General features: G+C 43.1%; 1 protein-coding gene across 2 annotated transcripts in view; it reads right to left on the bottom strand.

The window, feature by feature from the left end:
* AATF (apoptosis antagonizing transcription factor) overlaps positions 1 to 25,664 on the bottom strand; it is a 100,262-nt gene that overhangs the window by 17,728 nt on the left and 56,870 nt on the right. The window contains exons 9-11 of one of the 2 annotated variants that reach the window (XM_026710243.2): positions 11,786 to 11,853; positions 5,082 to 5,162; positions 3,558 to 3,629 (exon numbers count right to left, since the gene is read on the bottom strand). In XM_026710243.2, the coding sequence (XP_026566028.1) occupies positions 3,558 to 3,629; positions 5,082 to 5,162; positions 11,786 to 11,853 (221 nt within the window). The remainder of the gene's footprint in view (positions 1 to 3,557; positions 3,630 to 5,081; positions 5,163 to 11,785; positions 11,854 to 25,664) is intronic. The other variant, XM_087925338.1, reaches the window with a different exon arrangement.

Raw genomic sequence — 25,664 nt, 5'->3', positions numbered from 1 at the left:
GCCCTTCAGGATACGCCCAGGATCCCAACCTTAAATGGCAAAGCAAAACTGGGAGCACAGAGGAGTCATTCCAGTTGGCATGATGGATAAGTGTTGAGGATTCAGACACATCCATCTGAGCCTCCTGCACCTCACCTAGCAAATCTGAGGCTAGATCCAGAACTGCCTTCTGCCCAGCCATGATTCAAAACAAGGGCCTTCCAACTTGGCAACTTTAAGGCTTGTGGACTTCAACTCCCAGAATTCCTGAGCTAATATGGCTGGAGGAGGAATTCTGGGAGTTGAAGTCCACAAGCCTTAAAGTTGCCAAGTTTGGGGACCCCTGCTTTAAACCATAACTCCAATGGCAGGCAGCAGCCACATGATGCATTATTCCGATTAACCTTTATTAGTAACCGGAGTTGGAGGATTGCTGGAAAAATTGGAATTGTAAACTCTTTGGGAAATGCAGTTTCTAATCATTTCTTCCAGGAAATCTCAGCAAAATCGGAAGTCCCTGCCAAGGGAAACATCGGCAAGGCTTCATTACATCACCAGGAGAAGGGGTGGGGTTGAAGCACTTGGAACCAATTAAGTGTTGCAGGACATATTTTATCAGAGGAATTTTCCCCCTTTAGCTGCTCCTTCTCTCCAGCTCTCTTTCTTGGAGGACTGAGTCGTTAAAGAGGGCTACTGACTTGATAAGTTCTTGCAATCAGTTCTTGTGTACACCGAGATTAACGGTGCAATCTAGTTTGCTGAAGCTAAATTTTTTATTTACTGATTTATGATTTTTATGCCAACCGTCTCATGTAGAGGCAACCATTTATTTGTATCCTGTCTTTTAAAAATAATTTTAAATATTTTTAAAAATAATTCAAAGCAGTAAAATATCCTTCCTTCCTTCCTTTTCTCCAGGAGAGAGAGAGAGAGAAAGAAAGAGAAAGAGGGAGGGAGGGAGAGAGAAGGGGGGAAGAGTGTAACTGGCCCCTAAAATCTATCCACCTTGCAGGCATATAACTAATTTTAGCCATGCTTGGGATTTTATAAACGCGCTAACCCCTTTAACCTAATTCAGGAAAATGTGTTGTGGGGGTGAGGACATTTGTGAAGATGGACCCCTTTCAAATTATCACTTTAAGCCACCATATGGAACTCCAAGGAATTCCCAATGCGTCCCATTCTGCAATTATAATGACTTAGATTCTATAGTGTATAGTATATAGTGTATAGTATAGCTCAATAGTGTTTGTTAACCCGAGCAACTTTTAAGAGGTGGTGTGGACTTTCGGAATACCCCAGCCAGAATGCGTTAACAAGGATGGACTTCAACTCCCAGAATTCAGCATGGCTGAGGAATTCTGGGAAATGAAATGCACCCATCTTAAAGGGGCCTGGGTGGAGAAACAGCGTTCTAGAGTGCTTTTTACTATTCCTGTGGTTCTCTACCTCAAAGACGCCCTTAACGAATAAAGGTTTGGCCTTGTGGTCTTTCCCCAAACAACAGTCTAATTTATATCATGGCTTAGATGGTTCATTAACCCCATACAGGGTTTTTTTTTTTTTTTTGGCTTCCCCATGTTTTATTCTCTGGGGACAATTTCTGGTTTAAAATCTGGGCAAGGGAGAACCATTCATGAGTAACTGTTTTCCAACAAAGGGCTCTGGTCCCAGATGGATAGCTCCTACCTCTGAAGATTATCTGGTTTTCCTTCTTTAGTTGGAATTCAGTGTTATCAGCTATCTCTGTACAATTAATTTATTTTATAGGCAGTAAGCACAACCCTGTTTTTCTGATTTTTCACAATCTAAACATGCAGCGCTCCCCACTGCACGAGACTTTATTTGTTTTGGGGTGAAGCCTCGAAACTAACAGAGCAAAAGGCTGAGCGCATGATCACACCACTGTGAAATGTGTATTTGCATTTTCAATCTAGTAATTCACACTTGCAAACAATGAAATTACCTTCCACTGCCGCTAAAGAAAGCAGTGTTGTTATTATTACTGTTCCCTCCTTCATGCATATATGAGCTTTGCATTACAACACACACACACACACACACACGTACGCAAACACAGGGGAATGGGAAGGTATAAACTGGAATTTTAAATTGGACAGTTGTCTTCACATACATTGTAGGCATCAACAGCACTGACTATACGTCTCACAACTGTATCATGAAGCAGAAATCAGTGCATGTTTAGCAACCAGCATTATTTAGCATCGCTGATTTTTATTTTTCATTTAAAATCTCCCAGCGAGAAGCTGTGTTAGTCTGCTGAAAAAACAAAAGCCATATTCAAATGACATCTGAGTCATTATTAGGAGTTGCTGAAAACAGTGGTTTGTTTCAAACACCATTAAACAAAGTTTCTTGGGTTGGCTAAAACAAGGAACTGTAGTTAATGGAAGACTTAATGATATTTGATTATTTGATACTTCACCAAAGAATTAAAGAGAGAAAGAGAGAGAGGAGAGAGATAGAGGCGGGAAACAGAGAAGAGAGAGAGAGAGAGAAAGAGAGAGAGAGAGGGCAGAGGGGGGAAAGAGAGAGAGGAGAGGAGAGAGACAGAGGGCAGAAAGAGAGAGAAAATAGAGAAGAGAGAGAGAGAAAGGAGAGAGGGAGAGAGAGAGAGAAGGCACAGAGAGAAAGAGAGAGAGAAAGAGAGAGACAGAAAGGAGAGGGACACAGAAAGAGAGAGACATAGAGGGCGGGGGAGAAGAGGGAGAGAGACAGAGGGCAGAGAGAGAAAAAGAGAAAAGAGAGAGAGAAGAGAGAGAGGGAGAGAGAGAGCACTCTTAAGCCAAGAAATTATTGTCTGATCTTTCGCAAAGTGTCTTATGGCACCTTACAACCTAATAAATTCACCATGCCATAAGCTTTCACGGACTAGAATCCATTTTATGCCTTTGATTAAACGGACTAAGCCCACAAGAGTCGCATATGTTTATCTTGAACTTGCAACAATATCCTGTCAAAAGAAAAAAAAAAGGACAACCCCCCCGCAAATAATCTAATTCCGGAGGGATCACCACAGGTAACATCTGTTCCAGCGAAAGAAAGGAAGGAAAAATTCGGTGGCAACTTTAAAACGGAAACAATTGGGGGGGGGGGGCGCGTGCGTTTTGCGGGCCCGCGCTTACATCCTTGTAAATCTCTTCTTTTTAAGATGTCACAAAAGGCGCTGCAACACTGCAATTCTCTGTCTCTCCCCCCACACACCCCCACCCCACCCCCGGCTGCAGGGGAAAAAAAAAAAAAAAAGGAAATTAAAAGCACACAGGCAGCGCACAAACTCAGCTCTCCCCGAAGCACCGAAGCGGCAAATATCAAGGGCACAGGCTGGGCTGAACTGTGGAAAAACGCCGTGTGCAATTTGGCGGGGGTGGGTGGGGGGGGTGCAGGGAGGTGTGGGAAGCGTTCACAGCTGGCTCAGCCTGCAGAAAGGGGGCGGCCTGGCCTGTGACAAATGGCTGGCTGATACAAAAGAACCTGAGATGGTGACAGGCTGAAGAACAGGTCAATATCAAGCTGTCACAAAGCCCTTCCAGAAGCGTAATTAACTGCTTACTAACCTGGCATCATCATTCATTGTGCAGTGGTCAATGGGTGCCATGAAGCTCACCAGCTTGCTGTGGACATGATACCTGGAAGGCCGGGGGGGGGGGGGGGAGGAAAGGTAAAGAGAAGGCATTAAGGAAGAGCTTCCGATAGAAAAGCTTTACCCGTCCCAGGGAAAAGGGGCTTTAAGAGAGGGGCTTGGCGGAAGAGGATGCGTTCGCAGCTCTGAATTGAACTGTGGGGGTCCTGGGTGCTTTCTGAACGTGGCTGTTTTCTTGCAGGGGTTTCATGACCTAGTTTGGTCATCAGGGCTAGAAGGGAGTGGGGTTTGTGGAAAGGAGGAGGAGGAGGAGGAGGAGGAGGAGGAGGAGGAGGAGGAGGAGGAGGAGGAGGAAGACAGAAGGAGAAAGAAAAAGGGAGGAGGAGAAAGAGCAGAAAAGAGGAGAAAAAAAAGAGAAGAAGAGAGGAGAAAGGAGGAGGAGGAGGAGGAGGAGGAGGAGGAGGAGGAGGAGGAGGAGGAGGAGAAGAAGAAGAAGAAGAAGAAGAGGAGGAGGAGGAGGAGGAGGAGGAGGAGGAGGAGGAGGAGGAGGAGGAGGAGGAGGAGGAGGAGGAGGAGGAAGAAAACAACTCTGTGATCCTTGGTCCTCTCTCAGCTTGGTTGTTTTTCTTGCAGACATTTCATGACCCAACTAGGTAACATCATCAAGTCTAAAAGGGAGGAAGGAGGAAGTTTGTGGAAAGGAGGTGATGGAGAAGGTGGTGATGGAGGTGGAGGAGGAGGAGGACTCTGGGATCCTTGATACTCTCTCAGCTTGGTTGTTTTCTTTCAGACATTCCATTACTCAACTAGGTAACATCTACCTACTTACCTACAACAACTTCAATTTGCAAAGCCGAATCCCTTTTCACACTGGTGGTGCTACCTAGTTGGGTGATGAAAATTTTGTTGTCCATATTATTCTGGTTCTCTGGGCTCATTCAGATCAGCACCCACACAATAGTTCAGAAACGGAGGCTGCCTTGTGGCCGTTGAATTCTGCGAAGTTGTTTGTGGGGGACTGGAAGTTTTTTTGGAAAAAAATTTGATTGGTGGTTTGGAATGATGCCTCCCACAAAGATGAATGATATGGATGGTTGTACTGAGGTCGACTTGCTGAAATATGAGGTAAAATGTCTATAGAAAACCTGAGCTTGGTATTAATCTTCTGCAAGCATGAGGGACCCCAACAAAAACAATGCAGTTTGAAATATTTCACCAGTTATTTCAGAGTTCTCCAAATTTGGCAACTTGTGGACTGCAACTCCCAGAACCCCCCAGTCAGCATGGCTGGCTGAAGAATTCTGGGAGCTGAAGTCCACAAGTCTTAAAGTTGTCAACTTTGGAGACCCCTGATCTATTTTAATACCCTCAGAAAACCAATTATTAAAGAGCCAAACGGAATTGTTTGTAACATCACTATTTTTAGCTTTTTCATAAAAGGGGATGACAGAACCCAGAAGTTAAGAGAGCAGAAAACGCAGTGCCTCTTCCTACTCACCGGATTTTCCTTCCTTTACTGGCCTTGGTGTCTACTTTCTTCCGAATTTTACTCCTCAACTTCTGGATAGCCAACCATTGTCTATGGGAACAGAATGATTCTTAATGAATGTATCTTTTCTTTTATGTATACTGAGAGTATTTACACCAAGACAAATCCCTTGTGTGTCCAATCACACTTGGCCAATAAAGTATTCTATGATAGGGTGGCATTTGGGCTGCACAGTACAGAAAGGGGTTCTATCTCCTTCTCAAAAGTGATGGAATCAACAACTGCAATCCAAAAAACCAACCAACCAACCCATCAGCTGCTGCCTCCATCTTCTGAGACGCCTTCATGGTACAGATAGTCTTTGACTTATGACGGGATCTCCCTTGGGGATACTTACAATCCAGTTCCTAAGTTCTGACAGTCACTTTCCCCCCCATGGTCATGTGACTGCATGTGGGTTGCTCGGCAACGGGCTTGCGTTTACGGCCATTTTCAGTGGCCCAAGGTCACATGACTATATTTTATGATGGCTTTGTTAAAAACTGCCACTCATTTCTGGTTTTCGGTGAAATGGCTGACAGCAAACAATCGGTTTCTCTTTAGGACAGTGGCATTTGTTCTACACATTGCAAAAAAGATGGTAAAAGTGGGTCAGATACATGGGTGACTCGCTTTGCAACCGTCGTGATTTACGATCCTAATGGGCAGGCTCCATTACGTTCGCAAGTAGAGGCCTATCTGTGTCCCCTTCTCGGGATTGTGACATTGTGGGTTTAAGATCAGGCCTGCTGGAACTCAGCAACAGCAGCAACAGCCTCAGGTGGCTTGCTCTTACGCCCACGATTCCAGATAGTCCTCAACTTACAACCACAATTGAGCCCGAGTTGTCTGCTGCTTATGTTGAGACCATTGTTAAGCGAGTTTTACAACCTTTCTTGCCACAGTTGTTAAATGAATCACGGCGGTTGTTAAAATAAGAACACAGTCGTTAAATGAATCTGGCTTCCCCACTGGCTTTGTCAGAAGGTTGCAAAAAAGGGGATCACATCACCTGGAAGACTGGAACCATCATAAATATGAATCAGCTGGCTGGACATGTGATAAAGCAAAGAAATATTGGACTAGGATTCATCTACATATATAAAATATCACTCACGCATCATCACAAAATCTCTAGAACCGTAAAGCGCACAAACTTGAAATTAGGCAGGTATGTTCCTCTTGGCTTCTAAGTGCTCACAAAGAAAGGATTTTTCGAAATGATCCTCAGAGCATTAGTATTTCGTATATTATTATTATTATTATTATTATTATTATTATTATTATTATTATTATTATTATTAACATGCTCTGATGCTAAGGAGTTCTACTCCCCCTTCCCCACCTGAAAAGAAATCTGTTCCAAATGTAAAACACAAGCAGAGGAGTTTCTGTTTCAGAGCAGCAAACAGCTTTAGTACAGAACAGTTGAGCTAAGCCACGCCCAGGCTCCTTCCTGTCTCCTTCTTACTCACACAGCAAATACAGTTTCAGTTTCCAAACAGCCCTCAACTCTCCCACACACTGACAGGATGCTAGTCAGATGAACACCGATGGATGCTGGTAGCCCCCACCCACCCATTTTCCTCCCCAAAAACTAAGCCCGCTCACATAGTTTCATAGCGAAGCAGGATATCGAGCTATTATTCTAATAAAGAAGAGTCTTAAAGTGAATATTAAGACCAGAAACTTTAGTTTTGGGTTTAATGGAAAAAGACTTGGGGAAAATAATTGGGAACTTTAATGTTATAGATGTTTATGCACAAAAATGGGAGGACACTTCGAGTCCCACAATGGATAAATGTTTGCAAAAGTGTAGAGTTAGCAGAAGTGGCTAAGTTGACTGTTTTGATAAAAGAAAAATATATATAAATACTTTTGTTTCTACTTGGAAACCGCTTCTGGACTTTGTGCTTGAGGAAGAAAGAAACTGAAACTTTGATTTTGGGTTTTACCGATTAGATAGATTTGTTGATAGAGAAATAGTTAGTTTATTATACCAGGGGTCTCCAGCCTTGGCAACTTGAAGAGTTGTGGACTTCAACTCCCAGAATTCCTTAGCCAAAGCAGAGAAATTCTGGGAGTTGAAGTTCACAAGTCTTCAAGTTCCCAAGGTTGGAGATCCCTGATTTATACTACTATGTAAAAGTAAAAAGTTGAGATTTGATGTTACTATCTTATTTTACTGCACCAAAGGGAGTTGGAAGTCGACTCCTTTTCTTTCTTTTTCCCTTCTTTTCTGCACTTTTCCCTTCTCTTTTCCCTCACCTATTTTTCCTACTATATTTGTTTTCGTATTTTATCCTGTAAAATCATAAAAAATAAATATTAAAAAATAACAAATATTGGCAAGTATCTGAATTTTGATCACATGACCACAGGGAAACTGTAATGGTTGTTAGTGTGAAAAATGGCCATAAGTCTTTTCTTTTCCACTGCCGTTGTAACTTCTGTCACTGAACAGACTGTTGTTAAGTTGAGGACTAAAGTTTTTTTAAAAATTAGAAATTAAAAAAAAACCCAAATAAACGCAGTGCTATGGGGCAAATTCTCTATATTCCCAATTCTAAGAGGAAGAGGGGAATAAACCCCACATATACATGCAACTTTTTTTTTTAAAAAAACAACCTCTTATTTAATTAACCGCTGGCTAATGCATAGATGTGTACAAGGAAACCCAAAATGAAATTAAAAAAAAAAAACACCAAAGGCTGAAACAGCAACTCACTGCTGGGGAAAAAAAACAACTACTACTGGATGCATTAGAAAAAGCCCAGGTGCTCTGGCAAAATGGTTTCACTCTTTCTTAAAATATTGTCTGAGCTTCGGGGGCTGGGTGTCAAATATATTTGGTGGTTTGGCTGGAATAGCTTGGGTAGCTATAATTTAATGGGACGGAGACCAGAACACCCCCCCTGCACTTAAGCAGTTATTACACCGCACATTTATCTGACTTTACAATAAAATAGATTACAGCAATTAAGATTATATTAAGATTGCGGTAATTGGATTTTGAGATTTGCCTCCCTGATCCAGGGCTCCCCAACAAGTAAATCAGATGAAAGCGGTGCCATTTGGGGGTCTTAAAATAAAAATGTTTGTAATTACAATTCCACTTTCTTCGCAGTTTTACTCTTTGGCACAAAACTGAAGGTAAAAAAAGAAACTTTTAAAAAACATCTGTCCTATTTTTCTCCTTGACCCAAATATCAAAGTGACATACCAGAATCAAAAAAAAAGGAAAGGAAAAAAAAGAGAGAGAGATTTGCAGGATGGCCAAAAAACAAATTATTCTGAACAAATTATATATACCATGTTCAAAATGTTGCTTTATCACTGAGCTGCAGGTCCCTCAGCTCCAGAAATACTCACAAACAGCACTAGCGCTTAGATTTATATACCACTTTACAGTCCTTTTCAGCCCTGTCTAAGCTGTTTTTACAAAATCCACCTACTGCCCCCAAGTGTCTGGCTCCTCATTTTACCCACCTTGGAAGGATGGAAGGCTAAGTCAACCTTGAGCCTGGCGAGATTTGAACTGCCAAATCGCAGACAACCTGCAGTCAGCAGAAGTAGCCTGCAGTACTACACTCTAACCACTGCGCCACCGAGGCTCATGGTTCTCCTCCATGGGCTGGCTCGGGGGATGGGGGGGAGCGGAGAGTGGGAGACAGGACAAACGCCCCCTGCAGCACCCTGCTGGCCAAAATGGGGGAAAGCCACCCTGTGCCCCGTTTTCGGCCTGGACGGCCTCCTGCAGCACTTTGCTGGCCAAAGCGGGGTGGGGAGGGGGCTCATATGTCCTCCCGTGGCCCATTTTTGGCTTCGGCGGCCTCTGCCGGCCGAAAACAGGCTATACGGGGGTGAGATTTGGCCGGCACAGGTACCATGGGCCGGTCCTTTGATATTTCCAGGCCGGTCCCATGGGCTAGATCTGAGCACCCTGCGGGCTGGATCTGGTCCTTGGGCCTTGAGTTTGACACCCCTGCTCTAAGAGATTTGAACCCGCCCTAGTTTAAGAAAAAAAATTATGCCAGCCATAACATTTTACCCTCAGTCAGCAAACATAATACAGGTAGTCTTCCATTTACAACCATTCATTCGGTGACCAAAGTTACAACTGCAATGAAAAAAAGTGGCTTTTCACACTTTTCACACTTACAACCGTTGTAACATCCCCATGGTCACATGATCAAAATTCAGACACTTGGCAACTGGCATGCACTTAAACAGTTGCAATGTCCCAGGATCATGTGATCATGATTTGTAACCTTCCCAGCCAGCTTCTGACCAACGAAGTGAATGGGGAAACCAGATCTGCTTAATGACATGATTCACTTAACAGCTGCAGTGATTTGCTTGACAACTGGGACAAAAAATGGTGAAATGGGGAAAAAACTCACTTATCAACTCACTTTGCTTAGCGATGGAAATTTTGGGCTCATTTGTGGTTGGAAGAGTGTAAAACTGCATTTTAAGCATATACGCCCGTGTGATTCTGCAAAGATTATAACTTTTTGTTTGTGCTTGTGTTTTTCATTGCAATTTTTACAGAGATGCTCATGAACTTTACATAATATCTAGTCTTCAGAAATTTCTAGGAGGAACAGATAAGTTTTACACTAAACTCTTTTTAAGATATGCTCATAAGACACAAGAAATATAGTAAAACACTTGCCTCACTGCAGTGTAAATGCAGGAGGTATTGACTTCATCAAACCAGTATGATCCTTACTTCCCAATTTACATTTTGTGATTATGCATTTAACTAAGTGGATTATGACATATACCGGTAGTCCTCGCTTAACGAATACTTACTTGGGGATCATTTTAACTTACAAACGATGAACGAGTGGTTTTTAGGACCAATCTTTGGAATTCTGGTTGTTGCAGATATCCTGTGGTCACACAATTGCAATTGGCAATTTGGTGCCCAGTTCACAATCATAATGTCGCAGTGCCCTCATGGACATGGGGAAGCCTCATGGACTTCCCTGCCAGCTCTTGACAAGGAGGCAGTGGGGAAGCCCGCAGGTCACAAACAATGATCATGTGATATTGCACTTAAAACACATCCTGGGATTCATTTAAGGACCGCAACTGGAAGTGCTGTTGCTAAACTGTGCAGGCAACGTAACACTGTGCTTTCAACCGTGTCACTTAACAGAAATTTCGGTCCTGGTTGCTATCGTTAATCGAGGACTACGTATATTTATATCTTTTCCTTATTTTTTGTGGTTTCTAACTGACTGTCCGATCCTTGCGTGTAAATGATTAAATACATACGTTCAAAATGTGAAACTCTTCTGCTGGCTCTCACAACTCAGAGGTTCAATGTGTTGGCGGGATACCCGGCTGAATATAAAGTCTTTTTCAATCTAAGTGCAATTTCCCTGATTTAAGTAGGAATAGATCCAGTTTATGAATCAATCTGTGTAGACCTACTATGTTTTTTTTTTGAAAGGATATAAACACCCTGCCTTAAGCTGAAAGATGGACCCTTGACTTGTATTCTTTGTTCTCCATAAACTGCAGGGTCTGTTTAGAAGTGATAGGGCCCTGAGCTGACATCGTTTGTGCTATGGATGACCAACGATCTGAATCAGCCCTATCAAACTTCTTTGGCCCCAATTAAATACCGTCATGAATTCTGCACCCTTTTACTTGCATCCAAAAGAGGAAAAGTTTTGTCTTCCACATTGTGAGTTCTAGTCTGCCATCTGCCGCCACCCATTTATAAAAAAAGGCTGCCTGGTCCTGGATTTGTTTCTCTTCTCTTCATTCATCTCTGCCTCCTTCCCACATCGGCTCTGACGGGGACTCATAATTAATATCGAAGGCAAGTTAGTATAATAAATAGCAATAACATAAAATATACAGACAAGCAAATTACCAAGAACAAAGTACGTTTCAGTGAGGTGGGGGAGAGTTTTATTCTTGTTTATTTTAGGATTGTTTTTACCCTGCCTTTATTATTTTTGTGAATAACTCAAGGCAGGGAACATACCTAATGTTCCTTCCTACTTCTGTTTTCCCCACAACAACAATCCTTTGAGGCAAGTTGGGCTGAAAGAGAGGGACTGGCCCAAAGTCACCCAACTGACTTTCATGGCTAAGGTGAGACTAGAACTCACTGTCTCCTGGTGATTGACCCAAAGTCACCCAGTCACCTTCCGTGCCTAAGGTGGGACTAGAACTCATTATCTCCTGGTGATTGGCCCAAAGTCAGCTAGTTGGCTTTCATGCCTAAAGTGGGACTAGAACTCGCCGCCTCCAGCTAGCTTTCATGCCTATGGTGGGACTAGAGCTCAGTTTACTGGTTTCTAGCCTAGTGCCTTAACCGTTAGACCACACTCTTTTAAAAGCAAGAGCCTCCACAAAAAAGGGGGGTGGAGTGAGGAATTTACTAGATTTATTTGAGACATATTGGTCAACATTCTACTAGGGTGGACAATGTATGTTTAACATTGGTTTGATGTATGCTGTGCACATTTATTATTATTATTATTTGTCTTGTTTGTAACCTTTGCATTTTTTTTTCTGTAGGGTTTTTTTTTTATAACAACTTATCTTTGAAATAAATAAAATGTATTAGAAAAAAAGGGTCTGAAAGTGAGCTGTCAGTTGCAGAGCCTCTATATCTTGTTCAAGGCCTATGATATTGAAGCATTTACCTGCCCATCGCCACTTGGTCGTTGGGATCCAAGGAAGTGGTTTTGCGTTCAATAAGTTCCCGGAGAAGCTAGAAGCAAGAAAAACGGGAAATGACATTGAGAAAGAGCAGATCAAGACGAAGGTGGAAGCAAAGAATCATGGTGATCTTTCCTAGATTTGCATCACGACTTCTGAAGCTAGGAGCCATGCTTTCCAACAGCTGTTCTCTCCTGATTTTTCCTTCTGTTCTACTCCTAGAGAGAATTATTCTGAGTTATAACTTCTTGGTTTAGAAAAACAACTAGCTTGTGTCCATTGCTTGACTCTTAAATTTGCATTGTTACCATTTGATGTAGCTAAATTGGGGTGATATGAATCTGACAGTCATATACTTATGACCTGGTTCCTAAGATCGGACGGCACCGCCTTCCCCACGCATAAACCAGACCATAGCAAATAATGGGATTCGTTTAATAACCACGGTGTTCACTTAGCAACTGCCACAAAAAAAGGTCAGAAAATTGAGTCGGTCATGGAGTTGACCTGCTTTACGATCATGACTTGCAACTGTGATGGGCGCAGGCTCCATTATGGCTGTAACTTGAATATTATGAATCTATTGTTCTTGATTATATTCTAAGCCAGGGTTTGTGAAAATTAGCCCGGAATTTCCTCAGCAGATTTGGCACCTTTCAACAAGAATAACAACTAGTAGTTAGTACTAGTACGAAGTAGTCCATTTAATTGCAGAGACATTTTGCAAATAGCTCAGTAAGATACAAGTCTTCAAGGGTCTCCAGTCTTGGCAATGTCAAGACTTGTGGAATTCAACTGCCAGGATTCCCCAATCCCTAGAAATCACCTAGAACTAAGGAGAAATTTCCTGACAGTTAGACCAATGGAATGACTTGCCTCCAAAAGTTGTGAATGCCCCAACACTGGAGGTTTTTAAGAAGAGATTGGACAGATATTTGAGTAGGGGGTTGGAGTAAAAGACCTCCAAGTTCCCTTCCAGCTCTGTTATTCTGTCATCTCCAGTAGCTTTCGGCCATTGTCATAGAGATATCCTACACTTATTCTGGAGTTTCTGTCAAAAGTATGTCACATATAAAAACCAGCTTTCTTTCTTCATTCTGTGCCAAGATTGAACAAACATGGGATCTCCTACTCATAGAAGATGAGAAACTAAGCTATACTGTGGAGACACCATACAAACCCAGTTTGTCCAAGACAAGCCTTGAAACCCTTTAGGGCCTAAAGGATGGTCTGCCACAAAGAAGTGGGGTGGTTTCAACCTATTCCCCAAAGCACCAGAAGGCAAGGGAAGAAATGTATGGAAACTAATCAAGGAGAGAAGCAACCCGGAATTAAGGAGAAATTTCTTGAAAACTAGAACAATTAATCCGTGGAACAGCGACTTGCCTCCAGAACAAGGGTCTTCAAACTTGGCAGCTTTGAGACTTGTGGACTTCAAACTCCCAGAATTCCAGAGCTAACATGACTGGAGGAGGAATTCTGGGAGTTGAAGTCCATAAATCTTAAAGCTGTCAAGTTTGACGACGCTCCAGCACTGGACGTTTTTAAGAGATTGGACAACCAACCCTCCCAACACTTATTATTCTGTATTCTGTCATCTCCAGAAGCATTCGGCCCTACTGATCAGTGTAGGGTATCTACACTGAGCTTGGAAACGAAGCTGAGGAACGAATGTAGTATCTTTATCGTCAAAGGGGAAGCGGGTGGGTGGGATTTTTGGTGTGACAGAAAGAGGGAGGGAAAAAAAATGAGGAAAGCGGAATCCACTTGGGAATGCAACACAGAACGCCATTAGGAAGACTTATTGTACTACAGTTAATTTCAGACGAATCAATGAGCGTTGCGGCATTCCCTTCATCATTTTATGATTAGTTTAATCCGCCCCGTCTATATCAGCTCAGGATCTTTGAAAGATCAGGCAGAAAATGCAGGGAGAAAGGTGGGTGAAGCATCCGTCTCTGCCCTGGTGGGGTGAAATAAGTTTCACACACGTTAAAATCCCGAGCAAGAGGATGGGGTGGGGGGGGGGGTGGAATTCGGGATTAGCAGACGGTTGCAACGTTCCAGGGTGATGGGATTGCCTTTTGCAATCTTCTGGCAATCGAAGTCAATGGAGAAACCAGATTCATTTAACAACTCTGCTTACTAACTTAACAACCGCAGTGCTTCTCTTAACAACTGTGGCAAAAAAGGTCGTAAAATGGGGCAAAACTCACTTAACAACTGTCTCACTTAGCAACAGAAATTTTAGGGTCAATTATGGTCATAAGTCATGGACTATCGTTCTTCTGTAAAAGGCTTACTATCCCATTGATGGGCATAACATTCTTGAGTACTGAAAAATGTACTGAAAAGTCCGATATCGTATAATTAAAAAAAACAACGATTTTTTTTAAAAAAGTTGGTAACTCTTTCCTACGCATTCAGGACTCAGTTGCTTTATCTATGCCTCTGTGCTATGATCTTCTATATAGATAACTCTATCAATCATTCCCCAGGGTACCTATTTAAAATTTGGCTAAATAAATAAAAATAAATAAAAACGTACCATGGGATGAGATGGGCCAAGAGAGAAGAAATAGCTATCTGATAGCTGTAACTCAAATTTTGGCAGTCTTTCTCAACCTTGGTAACTTTTAAGATGCATGGACTGCAATTCCCAGAATTCCCCCAACCTCTATGAAGTGCCCAGCCAGCACAGACTTCAACTACCAGAATTCCCAGCCAACTTGGATTGGATTCCCCAGCCAACTTCCAGAATTCCCTAGCCAGTAAGATAGCTAGGGAATTCTGGGAATTGAAGTCCACATATCTTAAAATTGCTATGATTGAAAAAATTCTATTCTGTCATCTTTACCAATTAGACTTCAACTCCCAGAATTCCCTACCTAGCCATACTAGCTAGGGAATTCTGGAAGTTGAAGTCCATACTGGTTGGGGAATCCATACTGGCTAGGAAATTCTGGGAATTTTGAAGTCCACGCATCTTAAAGTTGCTAAGATTGAAAAAAAACAACAACCCTGCTCTGGCATCTCTGCCAATTAATGTTTGCTGAACAAATATTATACATTAATAAAGCAAAACCATAAAACCCTTCCTCCTTAAGTTCTCTGTTTATTCTTCCCCTTTAAAGAAAAATAAATACAGCCAGCCGCTTTAAAAGCATCCCATGATGGTTCTTCAGTTTATTTTACTGCCAAATTATTATGACTGTAGCAATTATATTCAGGGCCCTTAAGTGCAAAGGGACAACAATTTTGTTCTCAAAAGGCTAAGAAGAGAAACCAGGAAACCCAACCAGCTCCCTCCCTCCATGCCGCTTCTCTGACTGATTCTCCCACATCTTCCTGGGCACACAATCTATCAGTTTATCTTCTCCACTTCATCACAGTCACTCCTGGCAGCTACATACAAGGCCCAAACCCACCCCATACAGATGGGTAACATAGCAAGCCGATGTAAGGACAGCTGAGCTTTGTAAACGGCAGCCCTGCGGGGCTCGGCTGAAAAGCATTGTGGAGTTGGCAGCCAATACTGTAACGTTGGGGGTCTTCCAACTTTGGCAACTTTTAAGACTTGTGGACTTCAACTGCCAGAATTCCTCAGCCGGCAAAGTAAGAAGTAGGAATTCCTGTTTTTTTTTTTAAAAAAAAAAATACTTTGGAGGGTACTTCTTCCTACTTTGGGGCACCATTTTGTCATTTTAGTTCATTATTTTAGAGCACAGGTAACCACCAGGTATTTCCGCCGGGGTAAGCGAGCTTGTTAGACATTTTTTTTTTTATCTTCTGCAGAAAATGACCTGTTAAGACTTTTAATAAACATGTTAGTCTTTAAAGGTGGGATTCCCCCCCCCCCCTACTTTTTCTCCCCCCCACCAAAAAAAATACTTTCAATGTGTGTGAGGATTTGTTTGTTTGTTTTGACAAAATATGTATTCTTGTCTTTTGGTCATTGCTTTTTAGACAGTGAAACCAGTCAATTTTTAAAATAAATACATTTCAAGTTTGAAATTTTCGTTTTTTTCTTTCTTTCTTTTCTTTCATTATTTTTCTTTCCTTCCTTTTCTGTTTCTCCTTCCTTCCTTCCCTTTCATTTGTTTGTTGTTGTCTTTTCCTTCCTTCTCTTCTTTGCCTTTTCTTTTTTCCTTCCTTCCTGCCTTCCTTCCTGCATGCCTTTCCCTCTTTCCTTCCTTCCGATGGACCAGAAGTTGCCCTTGGACGTTGTGGGAGCTTCATCACTGGAGGCTTTCAAGAAGAGACTGGATTCCCATCTGTCTGTCAGAAATGGTGTAGGGTCTCCTGCTTGGGCAGGGGGTTGGACTAGATGACCTACAAGGTCCCTTCCAACTCTGATTATCTGTTTAATCTGTTTAAATCTTCCTTCCTTCCTTTTTTCTTTCCTTTGCTTTCCTTTCTTTCCCTCCCCTTTCCTCTGCTCTCCTTTCCCTCTTTCCTTCCTTCTTTTCTTCCTCCCTCCCTCCTCTCTCTCTCCATTTCTCAGGAACCTCCCATTAAGTTCTTGTACCACTTGAAGTTCTGCCATCTGAAAAAAACCTGGTTTAGGCTTATACGTTAGTCAATTCATGGCAATGTGGAGGAAAAGTTGGTTTTCACTGGCTGGCAAAATAATAATAATAACTAAAATCAGGACATGAGGAGCAACTAGACCTGAGGATCCTAACATAACCAGGGAACGTTAACAAGGAGGGCTAACTTCTGAAGTCTGAATCTTAACTGGCCTGCAGGCTGCAAAGTTGGAGAAGCCGGTCTTACTAAAAGCTCTGAAGGTTTTGTTGTCGCAAAGAAGTTTTTTGAACCCAAACAGGGCATACTAATAACAGTACAGGAAATCTCAAGTTGTGACTGTAACAGAGCCTGGCCATCATGGCCATAAGGACAGTTGTAAAGCAGGTCATCGTGTGACTGGACCTGATTCTGCCCTTGAAGCAAATATGGCAGTCACAAAATGGAAGTCCTTAAGCAAATCCATGGGTTGCTATGGGGTGTTCCCCCCCCTCCCAGAAACCAGAAGTGAACACACGTTTCCAGGGGAAAAAACATTGTCAATCGCAGTCATGTGACCATGGGATGCTGCAAATGGCCGTAAATACAACCTTGTTGCCAAGCGCCCAACCTGTACTCAGTATGACCATGGAGGGGAGATGTTGTAACTTCAGAACTGGGCCGTAAATCCCTTTTTGGGGTGTCTATTGTAATGTCAAATGGTCACTAAGTGATCAGTCATAAGTCGAAGGCTATCTGTAATAAAGTAACATTAAACGTACCAGCATGGAAGGGAAGGGGAGGATACCCCATAGGAAAAAAAAATTAGATTGCTTGCACGTAGGCACGTGCACAGACACACACACATACACACACAGTCTTGTAGCATTTCATTTTTTGAAAAATATAATTAGATTTTCTGCCTTTTGGTCCACGGCCTCCCAGCCAGCCAGTTTCCCCCACCCGCCACAGCTCTCCCCAGATGGATTCCAGAGCCATGCAAGGGCTTCAAAATACAGGATAAATGATAAACTAATTTACTGAAAGAACTGGTCCTTTTTTTTTTTTTCCCATTCTAGCACGGTTTCTAAAAAAAAAAAAAAAACAGGAAGAAGAACAAATATCCCCTGTCCTTCTCCTGAAGCTGTAATATTTCATGGGGCCTCAGCAACTCCGACTGAAATTTATTTGCCAAAACAGTGAGGAAAAAAAATGTAGCCAGGCCCACACATATTCCCATTAGGGATGACAAATATAAGGAAATCACACCCACAGCATTAAAAAAATAAATAATAGTAAAAAGGAAAAATGCCCGGGAAAAGCGACTGCTAAATCCAACTGGCTTCTTCTCCCCATGGTTCCTGAAAAATGGACACCATTTTGACTTTTTCTGTGAACCAGGTAGTTTGGCTCACTTGCACGAGTCATCTTTATCTGAAACGGTATAGGGCCAGGATGGCAAACCTATGGCACGCGTGCCACAGGTGGCATGCAGAGCCCTCTCTGAGGACACATGAGCTGTCACCCCAGCTCAGCTCCAGTGCACGTGCTTCCAGCCAGCCAGCTGACTTTCAAGTCTCTGCTGCGCATGTGTGGGGCGCATGCGGGAGACCCCTGCGCATGCGCAGGGGGGAGCACGGGGTGGTGGTGGCATGCACATGTGTGAACTCAAGGGGAGTGCAGAGGGGAAGCACACCCGTGTCCCATTTTTGCTCCCAGGAGGCTGCAGGGAGGCTGTCTCTCTGTCTGTCTGTCTGTCTGTCTGTCTGTCTGTCTGTCTATCTATCTATCTATCTATCTATCTATCTATCTATCCACCATCCATCCATCCCATCACCCATCCCTATCTATATATGTATGTATGTATGTATGTATCTATATATCTATCTCTGTTTTCTTAAGTTTTCGTGGGTACTTACATGGTATGGTATTCAGCTTTGTTTGGATATTTTCCCACGTCATTATAGTTGTGCTTTTAAAGTTGTAGCAACGTTTCAGCAGAATCTCATTGGCCATCATCAGGCTTCTGTATTGTGTTCGTCTGTGAGTCAGACTTTCACAGCCGTTTCAGTTTTAAATTTGGGGCTAGCCTATTGCTGTGCCAGAATGGTTTTTTCTTCATCCTGGTTGCTTGGGAGTCTTGGTCTGTGTTTATTGGTCTTGGAGTTTGCTGTGTTCTGCTTGATTGGTCTTTCTAATATCTTCTGTCTGTTTTGTGGCTTTTTTTGTCTTGATTGGCTGGCAACATTGTATTCCTTTATTGGAGGCTTTTAGTGCGGCTTGGCTCCGAGTAAATGGACGGCTATCATTTATTAGGAAGCTAGGTTTCATCTGGGTGCCTGGTTGGGGTGTGTTTGAGCTGGAGGTATCAGGGGGAGTCTGTTTGTGCCCAGGTGTTTGCCTGGCTTGTGGTGTGGAGAGTTTTTTGTTTGTGAGTGCAGGCTTCCAAATAATTGACAGTCTGGTGGAATCATCTCTTCTATTCATACTTTCAGATCTTTTTTCAATCTCTATGGCTTCTCTGATGATTCTGTGGCTGGGGTTTTCTACAGTGGCTAGGGTTTTGGTGCCATTGAAGTCAATGCTACGACCTGTTGCTTTCATGTGTTGGACTAGTGAGGAAGTGTGTTCCAGTTTTTTTTTTTCTGCATTTTTGTGTTCATCTAGGTGGGTACTTATTCTTCTATTGGTCTGTCCAATGTATGTGGCAGGGCATGATACACAGGGGACTTCATATATGCCTTGGGTTTCCAGGTCAATTTTATCTTTGGGGTTTCTTACGATGGCTGCTATTTTTCTGTCTGTTTTATCTATGTATTTATCTCTCTATCTATCTATCCACCATCCATCCATCCCATCACCCATCCCTATCTATGTATGTATCTATGTATGTATGTACCTATCATCTATCTATCATCTATCCATCTATTTATCTATCCATCCATCCATCCCATCACCCATTCCTATGTATGTATCTATGTATGTATGTATGTATCTATCATCCATCTATCATCTATCCATCTATTTATCTCTCTCTCTCTCCATCCATCCCATCACCCATCCCTATGTATGTATGTATATATGTATCTATGTATGTATGTATCTATCATCTATCTATCATCTATTTATCTATTTATCCATCCATCCATCCATCCCCCATCCCTATGTATGTATGTATCAATCAATCAATCAATCAATCAATCAATCAATCATCTATCTGGGAAATTTATATGGCTACCCACTCACTCCCAGGGACTCTAGACAGTTAAAACCCATTATAAAAATTCCAAAAAACCCCAATAACCCACCCACCTAGGCAATAAGCCACCTGATATGCTCCCTCACACCCTGGATTTCCCACGCCCGTTTGGCAAAACCAAGGCTTCATGGTCGTAAGTGGAGGAGTACCTCTAGCCGGTCACTACAGGATGTTGGATGGCACAAGCCAGTGGAGTTTCTTCTTTAATCTCAAACTTTAGAGAAACGACGGGGAGGATGATCCCCCCCCCTCTCCAGCTGCGGGAGATTAGAGGTGGATTACATCTATTTCCAGCTCAGCAACAACCCGAGGGGAGGGAATCCCCTCTCACTGCTGATGGGTCGCGGTTCCTGCTTGTTAACTGCCCAAAGCAGTTGACAAGGTGCCGTTTTCTTCATAGACTATTAAGAGAGAGACACCACCCCCCAAACGAAGCTTTAAAACGTGCTATTAACCATCTACTCAGCCATTCTGGAGATGCACGCCGATGATAATATTCCTGCCTCGCCATTAACCTACGCGATGGCTGCAGGCGTTGCCAATTTCTGCAAAAAGAAAAAAGCAAAGAAAAACCTAAACGCCCGCCTAATGAGAGCCACGAGATCAACTGTCCGTATTAATCACTCACCAGTTTAATTAAGGTAAACCGGCTTGTCAGAAGGAAAGAAAGCCAGGGGGTGGGGTGGTGGGGGAAATGGGCAGATCCTCTCCATCTTTTACTAACATCGGCGGGCAGTCAGTCCGTCGCTGGCTGCGTTTTCGTTCATCGCGCCTCGAAAATTCAAGATCAGACATTTTATACGTGGGTACAGAATATTTGCCACTTTTAGACTTAAAATCCGTTCTCCACATGCCCGCAAGCCAGGACTGGAGAGAAACCCAAATCCATTAACAAATATAAAACCACAAAAAAAAATTGTTGCAACGTTATCGCCAGGAATCGGTTGCTAGCTATGATCAACACAAACGTTCCTATGGAAAGGATAGGCAGAAGCAGATCAAGATGTCAGCCTTGAAACTGGCCTCACTGAGGAGCGCTAGGGAGAGGGGCATGGAGATAGTTGGGGTGTTGTAGCCAAAACGAAATACTTTCTCGTGAGAACCAAGGACATCCTTGCAGGTGCTCGGAAGGAGTCACCTAGCAACTGGACAGTATCCTGACTGGACCATGTGACTATGTGAGGACACATAATTCACTGTCACCCTTGACCCTGGTTTTCCCCCGCTCCCCCGGGGTGTATCGTAATTCATATTCTCCAATGGGACAAATCCATAGCCAAGAGTCATCAATCATGTTCTCCAGATAGAATTTTGCGTGGCAGAAACTTCAGTCACCTAGTTCCTATCTTTGAAAACTACTTATGGAATGCACTTTTGATTTCCAAGCTGCCGCACTGCTCCCCCCTCCCTTTCTGTTGGCAACTCTAAAAAAACCATAGAAATAGTTTATGAGTTGACAGACTGGCTGTTTTGAGAAAGTGACAAACGTTTACTTTTAATTCGGTGAAAACCGCGGGAATAGTCGGAGTCGGTTTTCACCAGCCTGTGCCAATATGACATATCCAATAAACTTATTCTTTGAGGAATATACTTGCCTCAGGGTTTTGTTTCCTACGGGTATGTTACTTGGAACCCTGACAGGAGATTCACCATTATCATTTTTAACATCTGTAGAAAAATCAACAGTTTTAACTTCCTGGGTTTTTCTATCCTTGAATGAAAGATGATGTCAAGTCATAGATTGTTTGTTTGTTTTTTGAGATATGTATATGCTGGGTCAGTGATGGTCAGGAGGCAGTTCCTTGCCAATTTTGACCGAGCTCAAATAGCTAAGCCAAATAGGACCATTTTAGTACTTGAATGGGAGACCACAAAGTGATCCTGAGACCGAAGATTCATCTGGGAAATCCATGAAAAATGCCCAGAAAGTAGCAAGAGTAAACAAATTGCATGTGGTTGCCAGGGGGATGGGTGGGTGAGTAATTTTTTTTCCTTATTTTTCTATTTTTCTATAATGTGTTTTTATTATTTGTAAGCCGCCTAGAATCGTTGCAAGCGAGAAAGGGACTATATAAATTTTCAGAATAAATACATTCTTCAGACTGCCCAGAAATCGACATTGATACGACCACAAAAATTGACACAAGTTGAGCTCTACTGAAAATGTTGAGGATTTTTTTCATGATACAAGATGCTTAACTGCTATTTCAGAGTGTTATGGGCTCTCTTTCACTGACCAAAGGTTCCAATTTCAACCAAAAATTCAGACGCCCATAGAGCAAGGGTCTTCGAACTTGGCAAAGTTTAAGACTTGTGAACTTCAACCTCCAGAATTCCTGAGCTAACATGACTGGAGAAGGAATTCTGGGAGTGGAAGTCCACAAGTCTTAAACTTGCCAAGTTTGAAGACCCCTGCCATAGGGGCATGAAAGCCAAGGACCTTCCAAAGTTGTTAACAAATCAGGTTTCATTACTTTTAAATATAAAGGCATGGATTAATTCTCTCTTGAAACAGGTTCAGCTCCTGGTAACTTCTAAGACTCATTTGTATAATAAGCCAGTTTAGTCTAGTGGTTAAGGCACCAGGCTAGAAATAAGGAGACCATGAGTTTTAGTCCCACCGTAGATCTGAAAACTGAATGGGTGACTTTGGGCCCATCACCAGGAGATTGTGAGTTCTAGTCCCACCATCACCAGGAAAACTGGCTGGGTGACTTTGGGCCAATCACCAGGAGACTGTGAGTTCTAGTCCCGCCTTAGCCATGAAAACAGGTTGGGTGACTCTGGGCCAATCATGGGTGACTCTGGGTCCATCGCCAGGAGACTGAGTTCTAGTCCCACCATTACCATGAAAACTGGTTGGGTGACTTTGGGCCAATCACCAGGAGACTCTGAGTTCTAGTCCTGCCTTAGCCATGAAAACAGGTTGGGTGACTCTGGGCCAATCATGGGTGACTCTGGGTCCATCGCCAGGAGACTGAGTTCTAGTCCCACCATTACCATGAAAACTGGTTGGGTGACTTTGGGCCAATCACTAGGAGACTGTGAGTTCTAGTCCCGCCTTAGCCATGAAAACAAGTTGGGTGATTCTGGGCCAATCAAGGGTGACAGGGTCCATCGCCAGGAGACTGAGTTCTAGTCCCACCATTACCATGAAAACTGGTTGGGTGTCTTTGGACTAGTTACTTTCTCTCAGCCCAGCCCACCTCACAGGGTTATTGTTGTGGGGAAAATCAGAGGAGGGGGAGAAAGTATTAGGCATGTTCACTATCTTAAATTGTGTATAGAAATAACAATAGCAAAGGTGGGATAAGAAATCTAAGAGAAAGGGAGTATGCACAGAGGAGCACTAGTAAGGAGCACTCACTAGCACTGATGTTTGGATAATGAAACGTCTACAAGAAAATATTCCAAACTCAGCATTGAAATGGGGACCCTTCATTTCAAGACTGAGCTCCAGACATTCTCCTTTATTGGTAGAATCAGAAATTCTCTTATTAGAGCCAACCTCAATAAAAGTACTTTTAGCCTTTCTCTGGAGTTGGATTTTCTGCTGTGGTTTCGTTAGTGGGCTCACACCTAGTTTTCTGGCAAGAGCGATCTGCCATTGGGTATACTTTGGATCCCCATTCAGATTTGGGATAGTGCTATCTGAGGGCACTCTCTAATCTTGACCTACTTATAACTTTGAGGACAGCTGAGGTTGGCTAGATACTGCCACCTGCTGCAATTTACATACATGAGAGTCTTATGTAAATGCTATTCCTGAAATAAGAAGAATTTCATTCTCAATGAAGACACATCTGATAAGGATTCAACCCCATCCCATTTGCTCCTTGGGTGATCTACAGCAGGAGCCCCCAAGCCCTGGGCCACAGCCTCTTCGGAACTGGGCCGCAGAAGTAACGGGTGAGCATGCACATGCACCAGCCAAGCTGCATTCATGAAAGCAGCATGCACAGGAAACAATCCCCTCACCCCCTACCACCACCTCTGCCAGTCGACCGAGCCGGAAGTTGGCCTACAGCCCAGAAAAAAAATATCTGTAGTTGCAAGAATCTCATACCAAGCAAAAATAACTCTCCAACTTTACATTAACAGATTAACAGAGTTGGAAGGGACCTTATAGGTCATCTAGTCTAACCCCCCCTCCCCCTCCCAAGCTGGAGACCCTACACCATGTCTGACAGGTCTCTTCTTGAAAGCCTCCAGTGATGAAGCTCCCACAACTTCCAAGGGCAACGTCTGTTCCATTGGTTGATTGTTCTCACTGTCAGAAAGTTTCTCCTTATTTCCAGGTTGAATCTTTCCTTGTTCAGTTTCCATCCATTATTCCTTCTCTGGCCTACAGGAGCTTTAGAAAACAGCTTGACCCCTTCCTCTCTGTGGCAGCCCCACAAATATTGGAAGACTGCTATCCTGTCTCCCCAGGTCCTTCTCTTCACTAGACTAGCCAGGCCCAGTTCCTGTAACCGTTTATCATATGTTTTAGTCTCCAGTCCCCTAATCATCCTGGTTGCTCTTCTCTGCACTTTTCTAGAGTCTCAACATCTTTTTTTTATAGTGTGGTGACCAAAACTGGATGCAGTATTCTAAGTGTGATCTTACTAAGGCTTTATAGAGTGGTATTAGTACCTCACGAAAGTCAAGCAGAAACCAAAGTTAACCAATGTTAGAGGATTACTAAAAATGTGTATAATTGCAAGACTTGACTCCAATAAAGATCATCATGATTCATTTGATCATGATCAAACACCTCGACTGCCTCGTCATTACAACACCTTGATCTTGATGGTATCCCTCTGTTAATGCAATTTAGGATTGCATTAGCTTTTTTGGCTGCCCCACTGCTGACTCGTATTTAATTGCTTGTCCACTAAGACTCCAAGATCCTTCTCCCAGTTACTGCTAAAATAGTTTGCATGGGCTTATTCTCCTCCAAGAAAGTTTCTGGCATCTGAGTATAAAATAAAAGCCTATAAACCCAGAGATGTGATATTGGGGGCTCCATTTTTTACAGGGAAACAAGCAAGAAAGGGGTAAATCAAATCCCCAAGAAACACAATATAGCTATATAACTTAACAAAGGAACTAAACTTGCCTCTGTCCCAAAATGAAACAAGGCTCTAAAAAGTTGACCCTAACCCACTGATGGATTAGTCCAGCTGGGTGACTTTGGGCCAATCACCAGGAGACGGTGAATTCTAGTTCTGCTTTATGAATGAAAGTCAGCTGGGTGACTTTGGGCCAGTTACTCTCTCTCAGCCCATCCCACCTCAGAGGGTTGTTGTTGTGGAGAAAATAGAAGGAGGGAGGAGTACTATGTATGTTTGCTGCCTTACTTTTAAAATCTAATCAATAAAATAATTGCAAACCAGTATGTGTTTAGGACTTATTCATGGGGGGTGGGTGAGGGGAGGATTAAACTAGGGGCCCAATCCCTTCCCTCTTCCCTCCCAAAGCCAACAAACATCTTTCATGAAGTCTGTTTAATTGGGAGGGGAAAGGAAACACACTTCCCCCACTTGCTCCTTATCAATACCTAAGATTTGAGCTCCGATCTGTCTGCCAAATCCTGCTTAGTAGCGGAAGAAGCTTAACCAGGTCAGAAAAATGGGCGCGGCACCTTTTGTCTGTCAAGAGGTGTCCCCGTTCACCACTATTACACAGACAACACAAAGGGGCAATCTTTAGGGTCTGTCCTCTTCCGAGAAGCCACCTGGGGAAGAGGAAGGAAAGAGAGAGAAAGAGAGAAGGAGGGAGAGAGAAGCGGGAGCACCGAAAGGGCAGCTGCCTCTTTGCTGAGCAGGTGTCTACCTGTGATGTACGAGCGGCTGCTAAGCTGTCACAACTGCTGCCAGATCCAGGTAAATGACGGAAGCTACCCCAGCTCCGTATTTAAGAGATAGCAGGCATCCCAAAGCCAAGCCTGTTTCATCTTCAGCTGCCGGATGTTGGCATCTGGGACTTCCCTCCTTTCTCTGTTTGACAGGTATAGACCGTTGTGGTTCGCCGGCAGCTGGTGCAGACGGCAGAGGTTATCTGACAGTGAGGACGAAAGGGAACCAGTCAGGGAGTCTGGCAAGGACTTGGATGAA

Source organism: Pseudonaja textilis, chromosome 1, assembly GCF_049901715.1.
Source record: "Pseudonaja textilis isolate UNSWEBS1 chromosome 1, rPseTex1.2, whole genome shotgun sequence".
In the NCBI taxonomy this organism is placed as follows: Eukaryota; Metazoa; Chordata; class Lepidosauria; order Squamata; family Elapidae; genus Pseudonaja; species Pseudonaja textilis.
The sequence above is the reverse complement of the archived record's forward strand: the minus strand, read 5'-3'. Positions and strand labels throughout refer to the sequence as shown.